The sequence below is a fragment of the Bos indicus x Bos taurus genome, chromosome 3, assembly GCF_003369695.1.
Source record: "Bos indicus x Bos taurus breed Angus x Brahman F1 hybrid chromosome 3, Bos_hybrid_MaternalHap_v2.0, whole genome shotgun sequence".
Classification (NCBI taxonomy): Eukaryota; Metazoa; Chordata; class Mammalia; order Artiodactyla; family Bovidae; genus Bos; species Bos indicus x Bos taurus.
This window is the reverse complement of record NC_040078.1, coordinates 67,609,936-67,623,428: the sequence shown is the minus strand read 5'-3', so window position 1 is coordinate 67,623,428 and position 13,493 is coordinate 67,609,936. Positions and strand designations below refer to the sequence as shown.

At 35.3% G+C, this 13,493-nt stretch overlaps 1 protein-coding gene across 1 annotated transcript in view; it reads right to left on the bottom strand.

Annotated features, from left to right (window-relative positions):
- PIGK (phosphatidylinositol glycan anchor biosynthesis class K) overlaps nt 1-13,493 on the bottom strand; it is a 140,414-nt gene that overhangs the window by 93,615 nt on the left and 33,306 nt on the right. The window contains exons 5-8 of the mRNA XM_027536849.1: nt 11,922-12,033; nt 9,881-9,977; nt 6,113-6,230; nt 5,819-5,929 (exon numbers count right to left, since the gene is read on the bottom strand). Of these exons, the coding sequence (XP_027392650.1) occupies nt 5,819-5,929; nt 6,113-6,230; nt 9,881-9,977; nt 11,922-12,033 (438 nt within the window). The remainder of the gene's footprint in view (nt 1-5,818; nt 5,930-6,112; nt 6,231-9,880; nt 9,978-11,921; nt 12,034-13,493) is intronic.

The window sequence follows — 13,493 nt, the reverse complement described above, 5'->3', positions numbered from 1 at the left end:
TCACCAAGGTATATCCTACCAAGTTGTTGACAGCTTAAGGAAAAAGATTTCTTTAAATCTGGAAAAAAAACATTAAAGAACCCATAATACTTTATAAACACAAAGTTATAAAAATTAAAATCATCCTTATCAGTTCATTCAGTCTCATGTTATTAATTCTTGTTCCTCTTGAACACAGTTTTTTTTTTTCCCATTAATTCTTGCAATCTCACCTGAGGATTAAGGGTGATAGGGACAGTGATAATTCCAAGAAATCCCAAGGTTTTCATTAACATTCATATGATTTTCCCAAAGAAGTGGGTGCCTCAATCACTAGAGATTGTGGAAGGTATAGCCACATGGTACATCCTTACTAATAAACCCAAATTTATCTTAGTTCTTCTACAATAAGAAACCAAAGGGACGTCCCTGGCAGTCCAGTGGTTAAGACTCCATGCTTTCACAGCCAACGGCCCAGGTTCAATTCCTGGCTGGGAACCTAAGATTACATCTTACAAGTTACTCAGTGTGGCCAAAGAAAGAAAGAGAAAGACCCAAACCTGTGTTCAATAATTCCATGGTTCAGTATTTTAATTTGGAGAGATCTATAATAGATCTATAATTCATTACATTTCTAGCATTTAACTTAATTTTGGCAAAACTTTAAGGTTTCAATTTACTGAGAAGATTTGGGAAACTAATTTGAAAAACTCAACTAAAAGCTTTTTACCCTACTTATGTTTATAGAATCCGCCTGCCAATGCAGGACACATGGGTTCAATCCCTGGGTCAGCAAGATCCCCTGGAGAAGGTAATGACAACCCACTGCAGTATTCTTGCCTGGGAAATCCCACAGACAGAGGAGCCTGGCGGGCTACAGTCCATGGGGTCATAAAAGAGCAATTAAACAACAACATATTTACTTACTTGCTCCTAACAATTATTTAGATTACTTAGGGATACATCATACCCAGTTATTTTTCTTTCAAGCCTAGTGCTGATAATTCTAAAAAGATGTTTGCTTTAACCAACAACCTTAAATTAGCTTTTCTTCACTAAAAATATCTCAGATCACATAACTTTGAAAAGCATTTCAGTTAGTTTCTGTTAACATTTCTGAGAATTTCAGAATGCCCAATCTTTATGAGCTTGAGGTCAAACTAACTAAATAAAGCTCTTTTACAAAATAATTTTGCAGTACCATCCAGAGGCTACACATATACATGCATATCTACAGCATAAATATGTAGATACACACAGATGCAGAGATCTTATAGTTACCAATATTAGTGAAAAACACACCTAAGATTTTTTTATCTGCCCAATCTCCAAATATTTCTTCCCCCTCTTTTTTTTCCTGAAGAGAAACAACTGCATATTTAAAGAATGGATCTTAAGTCTCAAAGAAGATGGGAATAGGAAATCTGTATCACAAAGACACAGATTAAGTGCAGAACAACTGTCTCCAAAGTCCCAATATCTACAAGTATTCTGAGATGAACAGAAGAGGCTTTGGGACTCACAAAAAGGAATGGCATGCACCCACCTGTTGCTGGAATGTTTCTTTCCCTCTGGGTGTATTTAGCTTAGGGTATAAGGCCAAAATAAATTCTTACTAGGCGCTGAATATTTTCAGTTCCTCTAAATGTTTAAGGAAATAATTTAGCACTTTACCCCAAAAATCCCTGTTTCACCAACTTTGCAAGGGGCCCATATGGGGCCATTTTAGTTGATGCTGAAAAACTTACCTAGGCCCTTAAGAACAATTTCTTTTCCAGTGTCCCAGTTGTTCACAATTGAACAACAATTCAATTGAACAATGATTGTTTTAAGTATCTTTTCTAGGTTTAATTTTTCATTAGACTTCTGCAAGGATTCTAGTGAAGTTATTTTGAAATTTTGAAAGCTTTTGGAGACTTCTGCTTATTAATTAAATCAGGTATTCCATTTGGTTTGTTTGACTTGGGAACCCTTGTTTTTAAGGGTACTTATTAAGTGACGTGCAAAGAACATAATCAATTTGATTTTGGTGTTGACCATCTGGTGATGTCCATGTGTAGAGTCTTCTCTTGTGTTGTTGGAAGAGGGTGTTTGCTATGACCAGTACGTTCTCTTGGCAAAACTCTATTAGCCTTTGCCCTGCTTCATTCTGTATTCCAAGACTAAATTTGCCTGTTATTCCAGGTGTTTCTTGACTTCCTACTTTTCCATTCCAGTCCCCTATAATGAAAAGGACTTTTTTGGGTGTTAGTTCTAAAAGGTCTTGTAGGTCTTCATAGAACCATTTAACTTCAGCTTCTTCAGCATTACTGGTTGGGGCATAGACTTGGATTACTGTGATATTGAATGGTTTGCCTTAGAAACGAACAGAGATTATTCTGTCACTTTTGAGATTGCATCCAAGTACTGCATTTCGGACTCTTCTGTTGACCATGATGGCTACTCCATTTCTTCTAAGGGATTCTTGCCCACGGTAGTAGATATAACGGTCATCTGAGTTAAATTCACCCATTCCAGTCCATTTTAGTTCTGTGAAGAAAGCTGAGTGCCGAAGAATTGATGCTTTTGAACTGTGGTGTTGGAGAAGACTCTTGAGAGTCCCTTGGACTGCAAGGAGATCCAACCAGTCCGTTCTGAAGGAGATCAGCCCTGGGATTTCTTTGGAAGGAATGATGCTAAAGCTGAAACTCCAATACTTTGGCCACCTCATGCGAAGAGTTGACTCATTGGAAAAGACTCTGATGCTGGGAGGGATTAGGGGCAGGAGGAGAAGGGAACAGAGGATGAGATGGCTGGATGGCATCATCGAATCAATGGACGTGAGTCTGAGTGAACTCCGGGAGTTGGTGATGGACAGGGAGGCCTGGCATGCTGTAATCATGGGGTCGCAAAGAGTCAGACATGACTGAGCGACTGAACTGAACTGATTAAGTGACCTTATTGTGTTAGGACATTCTTCCTAACATAATTCTAGGTTGATTTTAGTAAAGCTTTGCCATTTTGCTAAATAACTACAGCTTCCAGGATTCATAATTCTTAAATATAAAATAAGTAGGTGTGTGCTGGAAGACAGTGTGCTCAACTATTTGGACATACAGGATCACATTTCTTCTAGCCAGACCTTTGGTTTTCTCAGAGCCAAACTAATACCTAAAAGGACTTGTGGTGGGGTTGGGAATGCTGGGGTGTTTCACAGTGTATCTTGTTGCACACAAGTTTTCTTGAGGTTGGCAGGTGACCGAGATGTCAGTCTAACCCATTCTGTGACCAACTTATCCTAACATGGGCATCCCTGGGTTAAGTGATGACCATTCTGTCAACTTTTAAATGTCTGACCTGTACCCACGAATCTTTGCAGCCTTTTGGCTTCCAAGATACCCATGAACAATGGCCTTTACTTCACGTGCACACTAAAACAAATGCATAGTAACTAAAAAAAAAGAAAATAGAGACTGAGGAAAGGTCTGAATCAGCAGACCTCAGAGAATGGGGACTGCAGACTGATGCCACGCAAAAGAAAAGCTGCAGCTGTCACTAGTCGTTCTCAGCAGGGAATCTAGGAAAGGATTCCAGATGGGGACATACATATAAAACCAACACAGTTCCCAATACGGAATCTGGAGACAGAATCAAGAGACTAGTTTTCCACTCAAAATACTGAACTGTGGAAAGCCAATTAGATCATGAGCTCAAACACACAAAGCACAGAGCTCAACCAAAAGGAACCTGCCAATGGCCCTTGGAAAGAGCAAGAAAGAAAACGAACTCAAAAGAGTTCACAGGGTGCCACGCCTGTGTTTCCTGCTGTCCCTGAAAGCCATGAGAAGTTCACTTCAAATCTCATTGCTACCACCTGTTAAAATCTAAAATTCAATGAAGTAATTCAAAAATGTATTGGGCTTTATTAGATGATTCATCATGGGTAGACAACATCCCATCTAGCAACTATAAGAGGGCTCCCAGTACCACACTTGTTTTGACTACTGTAGCTTAGCAGCATAGTTTTTTGAATTCAGGGAGTGTGACATGTCCAACTTTGCTTTTTTCTCAATGTTACTTTAGTTAGTAGGGTGGGGTCTTTTGCGGTTCCATACAAATTTTAGGATTAGTTGTTCTAATTCTATTTTGTAAAAATGCCTTTGGTATTTTGATAGGGACTACATGAAATCTGTAGATTGCTTTGGATTTTGGAATATTTTAACAATATTAATTCTTCTAAATCAGAATCATGGATTTATTCTCCTTAATTGTGTCATCATCAATTTCTTTCATTAGTACTTAAGAGTATTCAGAACACAAGTCTTTCACTTCCTTGGCTAAATTCATCTTTAGGTGTTTAATTCTTTTTGATGCAATTGTAAGGGGGACTGCCTTAATTATTTCTCTTTCTAATAGTTCATTAGTGTGTAGAAATTAAATCAATCTTTGTATATTAATCGTACAACTTTACTGAATGGTAACATTTTTGTATTCTACAACTTTAGTTCTAATGGTATTTTGGTAGAGACTCCAGGGATTTCTATAAAACGTCACCTGCAATTAGTGACAATTTTACTTCTTTCCAATTTGGATGCCTTTTACTTCTTTCCTTGCCTAATTTCTGTGGCTAAGACTTCCAATACTATATTGAATAAAAGTGGCAAGAGTGGGGATCCTTGTCTTGTTCTTGATCTTGGAGGAAAAAGCTTTCTGTCAGCTTTTCATTGCTGAGTATGTTAGCTATGGATCTTTCATATATGGCCTTTATTATACTGAGGGATATTCTCTCTTCACCCACTTTGCTAAGAGTTTTTATCATAAATGGATGTTGAATTCTGTAAGATGATTTTTTTCTGCATCTATTGAAATGATCATATGATTTTTATCAGTCATTTTGGTAATGCAGTGCATCACATAATTGATTTGTGAATGTTAAAGCATCCTTGCATCCCTGGAATGAGTCCCACTTGATCATGCTGCATGATCCTTTTCAAAGTATTGTTGGATTCAGTTTACTAGTACTCTGTTGAGGATTTTTGCACCTGCAGTCATCAGGGATATTAGGTTGTAATTTTCTTTTTTGTAGTATCAATTCTTTTGTTTTGGTGTCAGGGTGATGCTAGCCTCATAAAGTGACTTTGGAAGTGTTCTTTATTCTTCAATTTTGTTTTCATTTTTTTGAATAATTTGAGAAGGATTGGTATTAAATTTCTTTAAATGTTTGGCAGAATCACCTGTGAAGCCACCTAGATCTGGACTTTTGTGGGGAGAGGGGGGAATACTAATTCAGTTTCATTACTAGTAATTGGTCTATTCAGATTTTCTAATTCCTCATGATTTAGTCTTGGAAGATTGCATGTTTCTAGGAATTTATACATTTCTTTTAGGCTGTCTAATTTGTTGGCATATAACTGTTCATAATGTTCTCTTATGATCTTCTGCATTTCTGTGATATTGATTGTAATTGCTTTCTTTCTTTTCTGAATTTATTTGGGCTCTTTTTTTCTTAATAAGTCTGTCTGGCTAAAGATTTGCCAATTTGTTAGCTTTTCAAAGAACCAGCTCTTAGTTTCATCAATCTTTTCTATTGCCTTTTTAGCTGTTATTTCACTTACTTCTGCTTTGATCTTTATTATTTTTCCTTCTACTAACTTTGGGCCTTGTTCTTCTTTTTCTAGTTCCTTGAAATGTAAAGTTAGATGGTTAAGAATTTTCTTGTTTCTTGAGCCAGGCCAATATTACAAAGAAATTCCCTCTTAGAAACTGCTTTTGCATCATTCAGCGTAAGGAAGAGTACCCTAAAAGTATGAGAAAGGTTAGCACGGCTATCGTGCTATAATCAAATCAAGCAAATACTTACAAGGTCATTCATATTAGTTTGGCTAGCTGGATTAATTTCCTCCAAAAATTCTAAGACATAAAATGTGTATCTATCCATAAGATGGACTCCAACTGCAGGATCAGGTTGATGCTATGAAAAAGCAAAAGAAAAAAAGTACATGTCTAATAAGACATATGATCATTAAAACAAAATATTTAAAATATAATCAAAATTTCCACCTAAGATATAAAGTCTACATAAGTAATTTCAGAAATAGCTACATATTTCAACAACAATGCCATTTACAAACAGGAAAAAAGAAAATATACCTACCGAAAGTGAATCTTCTCCCACTTGGCTACTAGCTAAAGCCATTATGTTAGGAGAATAAAATCTCTCATACATGGATGCTCCTTGACAAGTATCAATAATAAATAGTAGTTCATTGTAGCTGAAAGAAAAGTGATAGTATCTATGACATGAATCATGCTGTTAATCATACATTGATTAGTATTTTATAATACTTCCATAAGATGTTTAAGTCATATCTTAATCATTTCATCAGCTAAAAATTTGAGATTTTTCAATAGAATTCCCAATATAAATCTATACTAGAAAATTTAAAGGTAAAATCATATCTGGGGAAACCACTTCAACAGAGTGCAGTGGTTGTACCACAAAGTGGCTGCCCAAACTCTTTTCCCTTCCCTTATCTATGACACATAACTCAGAGTCCAAACAAATGTTTAATTCAAAAAGCACTTCTCTGGCACTCACACAGTCCTAGAAACTGAGCTAGTTTTAGAAAAACACACACACACACATATATATATGACAGTCACCATACTCAAAAATCTCAAAATCTAACTAGAAGACAGAAACATAAACATGTAACTGAATCAGAATATGATGAGTATTACAAATTTTATTGAGGGCCTACAGCATGCCTGACACTAAGCTGGGGATGCAATATAGTCCTTGCCCTCACTAGTGTAGAGTCTAACAAAGTCAAAAATGTTCCAAGAGCACTGAGAAAGAAACAGAGGAAAAGGCAGGTCACAGAAAGGTGATGTGTCTGGCAAGATCAGTGAGAGATGAATGTTCTTTAACAAAGAAAGGAACAGCACATTCCAGCAGAAGAAAAAGCCTATATAAAGGCACCTAACATAAAAACTATCAATGTCTGGGGTAAAGGAATAGTATGGTGCAGTTCAGATCTAAAATTAATTTGGTAAAATGGAGAGAAATTAGTTTCAAAAAGGTAATGTGTTACTTGCTCAATCATGTCCAACTCTTTGTAACCCAAGGACTGTAACCTGCCAGGCTCCTCTGTCCATGGAATTCTCGAGACAAGAATACTGGAGTAGATTGCCATTCCCAAGGGATCTTCCTGGCCCATGGATCAAACCTGGGTCTCCCGCATTGCAGGCATATTCTTTACCATCTGAGCCACCAAGGTAGGGCCAATCTATAAAGTATCCTGTGTGAAGTTTGGATCTTACCCTATAAATCTGAACAAGCCATCAATGGCTTTTTTAAAGTGAATGAATAACATAATCAGCTCTACATTTTAGAATGAGCTGCTTCACTGATGAAGGTGAAAATAGGAAGCAGATAATATTTTCTCAGATACTGAATCTAGGTAAACAGCTAACACTACACCCAAAAAGAAAGCACGAAATCTTAATGATATCTAAGCAGATGATAGAAGGTACAACTAATATGACACATTTGTTCTGAGACAAAAATCTGTGGATACTTCTGGGAATTAGGACCATCTAAAGGTTACGAGAGGCAGTACAATAAAACAATTAAGAGAGTAAGCTTTGGGACAGGACCACTTAGATGTGAATCCTAGCACTAGCACTTAAAAGCCATGCAAAGTTTGGCAAGTTATTTAAACTGTGCTCAATTTACACACTTGTAAGAATGAGAATCATAACGTATCTGCCTCATGGAGTCATTAAAATTAAACAGAACACCACCACATGGCAACACAGTGCCAGTGCCTAGTATACATTCAATAAACATAGCAGTGAATAAGATAAAATCAGTACCAAGCAAAAGCTGTCTCAATACTTCTATACTTTCTCCTTATGCTTATAATCCAGTATTTTGAATATTTAATTTGTAGCATAGCTGTGTATGTATTTCTCTTTTCTCCTATATTTTAAACACTTTGAAGGTGCCATAAGCATCCTATTCCCCTCTGTGCCATATGTTTAGAAGGTAAACCATAAGCATGTATTGAGCATAACCAAGTTAAAAGCAGTTCAACTGATACTTTTATTTTTTTAATTGATTTTTGATTGGAGGACAATTGCTTTACAATGTTGTATTGGTTTCTGCCTTACATTGACACGAATCAGCCATAGGTATACACATGTGCCCTCCCTTTTTAACCTCCTTCCCACCTCCCATCCCATCCCACCCGTCTAGGTTGTCACAGAGTACCTGGTTGAGCTCTCAGCATCACAGAGCAAATTTCCACTGGTTATCTATTTTACATATGGTAGTGTTTATGCTTCAGTCTACTCTCTCAATTTGTCCCACCCTCCCCTTCCCCACTGTGTCCACAAATCCATTCTCTATGTCTGCATTTCTATTGCATTCATCAGTACCATTTTTCTAGATTCCATATATATGTATTAATATAGAATATTTGCTTTTTTCTTTCTGAGTTACTTCATTCTGTATAACAGGCTTTAAGTTCATCCACTTCACTAGAACTCACTCAAATCTGTTCCTTTTTATGACTGAGTAATATTCCATTGTATGTATGTATGTGTGTGTGTGTATATATATATATATATATATATATATATACCACAGCTTCTTTATCCATTCATTTGTTGATGGATATTTAGGTTGCTACCATGTCCTGGCTGTTGTAAAGAGTGCTGCAATGAACACTGGGGTAAGTAAAAGTCACTCAGTCATATCTGACTCTTTGCAACTCTATACAGTCCATGGAATTTTCCAGGCCAGAATACTGGAGTGGATAGCCTTTCCCTTCTCCAAGGAATCTCCCAACCCAGGGACTGAACCCAGGTCTCCCACGTTGCAGGCGGATTCTTTGCTGAGCCACAAGGGAAGCCCAAGAATACTGGAGTAGGTAGCCTATCCCTTCTCCGGCAGATCTTCCCAACCCAGGAATCCCGACCCAGGAATTTAGAATTGTAGTTTTCTCAGGGTACATGCCCAGTAATGGGATCGGTCAAATGGTAGTTTTGTTCCCAGTTTTTACAAAATCTCCATACTGTTCTCCGTAATGACTGTATCCATTTAGGTTCCCACCAACAGTGCAAGAGGGTTCCCTTTTCTTTTTTTTTTTTTTTTTGAGGGTTCCCTTTTCTCCACATCCTCTCCAGCATTTATGGTTTATAGATTTTTTGATGATGGCCATTCTGATTGGTGTTGAGGTGGTATCTTATTGTAGTTTTGATCTGCATTTCTCTAATATTTAGTGGTAATGGGGATTTTTTCACATGCTTATTAGTCATCTGTATGTTCAACTGCTAATTTAAATTCACTTAAGTCCATATGACAACTTTCAACTAAAAGAGTGCTTACCACAGATTACTAATAATATATCATTGTTAATGTGAGCTGCTACAAATTTTATACTAATACTAATTTCAGCATTTTTTCCAAAGAAGAAACAATATATTGCTATCACATGAAGAGTTCAAGACTGTGCAAAAAGCAAGAATAAATACAAGATAAGAAATAAATGTATGTTCACAAGCCCCCTAAATAATGGGGCACTTGGTTACTAGGAATCTTATTTTCTCCAAAAAGGATGAGAAATAACAACAGGTAAGATCTTATAAGGTGAACTTTTTCCATGCTCTAAGAAATCTAAATTTTTCCTTTAAAAAGAATTCAGTTCATACTTCTGTAAAATATAATAAAACTGCTCCTAAATGTGTAATTGCTAAAAAAAGAAAATATAATTCAGTTCAATAGAAACAACAAACGTAAATCTAAAGTTAGAAGAAGTAACATAAAAATAAGTTTAAATCTCTTAAGATGTGTAAATCTACTAACCATGGAAAAATTAGGTACTAATTTATCTTATGAAAAGTAGTCATTTATTACCGTCTTTTCTGCCACATTTGTTCAAAAGCATCTGCAAGTTCTATGTTGGTAATTTCTTCAGAATCTTGAAATTTCAAGAAACCATTTCCACCATGTCCTTATAGAAAGGGTCAGAAAGATCAAACAGACATTTTTTTTAAATGCAAACTGCAAACATCTAGATATTAACATTCACTTCATTCATGGCAATATTTTAATATCACTTGTTATTGTATATTCTAGGGTTAAAAGTAACTAATTTTTCTACTATACCAAATAAACAGATAAATGATAGACTGTGTAAAATATAGTAGATATACATTTAAGAGCTTTCTTATCATTCAGTTTTATAAAAGCATATTTATACTTTTTCACTGGCTCCATTATTATGTCAGAAATGAGTTTCCATAGATAAACATTTCTCAAATACCAGGCAAACACTTTTGGTGAGAAAGGAGTTGAAGACACTAACTAGTCCCTTAGTAAGCTAGCACTGTTCACAGTGTATACTTGAAACATTGTAACTCTAGGAAACGCAGTTTTCACCTAAAAAATTATGTTTTTATAACCATCAGCCACTGTACTATGAGAGCTGACCAAAAGATCATGACATTCAAAATGCATGAGAGAGCCATGCTCTCTGCCTGGATACAAACGTTAGCTTTACTACTTAATGACTGTGTTACCTTAGGCAAGTAACCTTTCTATGCCACAGTTTCCTCAGCTGTTAAGTAAGAAATGTATGAGTAAGACCATCACAGCATGCCAATATAGGCCCTTTGTGCCAATTTTAAAAGGTACTTCCCACTGCCTATCAAAGTAGAAAAATCTATTTCCGTGCCCCCTCAGAATATAAGCAGTCCTATGAGCTTAACAGTGGTTAGTATATGCCTTTGTGGGACAAAAAATATTTCTTCCCTCATTAGACACAATTCTATAGCAGGGCACTCACCACTCTAGTCAGACACTTAGTGCAGCGCACAACCCGTAAGTCATATATGATAGCCCTGAAAATCAGCACCTAAATCAGCACCTAAACTTTTTCTGTAAACAGCCAAGTAGTAAATGTTTTAGGCTTGTGAGGCATTTGGTCTCTGCTGCAACTACTGGACTCTGCCATATATTTTGACAATATTTAAAACAAATTTATATATTTTGAGAATACAAAAAACAAATAGATGCAACTGTGTTCTAATAAAACTTTATTTCATAAACAGGTAGCCCTTCCATGGGCCATGGTTTGCCAGTTCAATCTTTAACACTGGAATTTCTCCCATACTTGCAGTTATCCTGAAAGAGTACCAACAGACTCAGAAAAAGTTTGCCAGCCTATGTAATAGGAAGGCTTGTAATTATGCTAATATAATGATAAAAAATGGCAATAGGTATTATTTATTGAGGATTACTATATACCACACAATATTCTTAATCATCGTGTATATTAATTCATTTCATTCTCACAACCTAAAGATTTAGGTACCGTTTTTCAGGGCTATCATATATGATTACGGGTTGTGCACTGCACGTAAGTGTCTGACTAGAGTGGTGAGTGCCCTGCTACAGCGTTGTGTCTACTGAGGGAGGAAATATAAATAAAACCTTTTGTTGAGTACATCAAATAAAGCCAAGCTACAAGACTATACTTCATCCTATTTGCCACAGAGGAGTGCAAATTTCTTGTACATGTCAGGTAGACGAAAATGAAGTTTCCTGACTTCATTAACTCTGCTGGGTTAATTTATAAAGTTTATAAATTGACTGAATTTTTAAAGTTATAAATAAATGCACCATGATAAAGAAAAGTAAACCACTAAGTAAGAGTCACTCTCCTGCTGTATGACATCCAAAAATCATTCTACCCCTGTTTTATCATCAGCTGGTAAGTAATACACTGCTTTCAAATTTCACTTCAAGTTGTTATACATTATGAGAAAAGAGAACTTCATAACAAACTATTTTGTCCAAAAATAATTTAAATAATTTAATAATTTCTTTCCATACAAATTCCTTTCTGAAAAAGAGTCAGCATATTCTATCATTAAATATCTAAATTGAAAATTACCTGTCATATAAATAAGAATATTGCTCCGATCATCAGAAAGAAGACGTTTTGACCGAGGTGTGCTAGATGGAATCCTCCCAGTTAACACCCGTAAAAAATTCTCCACGGTTACCTGAGGAAAAAAATGAGAAATCAGATGAAATAGAACTTGAGTAAACCTATCAATTGTTTTCCTACTTTTAAAAACATTCCTTCTTCTTCCTGTATGTATTACTCAGCATAAATTAAAAATAAAACTTAAAAAGAGAAATATAAGTCAATTGAAATACATTTATTTAAATATACACCTCAAAGTAACTTTGTTTCCATTCTTTACAAAATACTAAAAACCAACAAAAAACTAGTTTGGGGAAAACTAAGCTGATTATAAACTTTAAAAGTTCAAATGCTATACAAAGTATTGCCAAAAACTGAAAACAGATTATTAATCTGTCTTCACAGGCAATTCTTTGGGAAGATATAAAATACAGAAATATAAACAAACTCAACAATAAGTACTGCAATTAATACATATAACTACTTAGTCAATTCTAGATCAACAACAAAAAGACAGGTCTTTAATAAATCATAAAAATAAAACCATAAGGATAGATCCATAAATAACCCCCAAATTATGCATCTTTAATTCCTTAATGCATTTTGTTACTTAAATTTCATTAGAGGTAACTTTATTATGTAAAAAAATTCCTAACACTGCAAGCCAGATTTTCCAACCAGGAATTTCTGCATCTCCAGGATGCTTTGAAAGATATTTAAGTTCTTGGAAATATAATGTTAATTTCAAGTTTTATTACACAGATCTAAATTTAAAAAGCTGAAAATCAACCCAGCTTTCTTGTTCAACTCTTCCCTAGGTGAGTACGTAAGTGTCTATGTATCTGTGTCTATGGGTGTATGTATAAGTTGTTTGGTTTACATTTTCCCAGAAGACACCAAAATGGTGTTTTTTTAAACAGGACTTCTTGTTGGCTAACAAAGAAGGGAAGTACTTGGTCTACATTTTACAATGACAAAAAAAAAAAAAAAAACAGAAAAAGTCCAACATTCACAAACATTTAAGTGTTGAACAAACATTTCTGAGTGCCTTCAGAGGGCTGTAAGAACTCACTAGGTATAAGACACAGAAGATACATGTCCTTAAGGGACTTACAGCCTGGGAAAAGATACTAATTTCTTCAAAACAGGTCTGGGAACATGGGAAAGTGTGTCTTACTTTTGGTAGGCTTAGTAAAAGGGGAAGGATTACTGAGGAAAACTTCATCAAGAAAGACTTGAAATGTTAAACATACAATCTATTAAATTTAAAGTAAAGTTTCAAAGGCAGAAAATATAGCACAGTGCCATTTTTTTAATATATTTTTAATCATATGTGCATAAAAACACTAGAGGCATATTAAATGTGGTTACCTTTAAGTAGTATCACTCATTTTAATATTTCCATAATTAATATATTTACTGAAAATATAAAACTTGAAATTTTAGATCAAATATGAAAAACAAAGAATACACTTACTATAAAAGGAAGCTGCTACATTAACCCTCAATAAAATAATACAGAAGCCAAGATAAAGT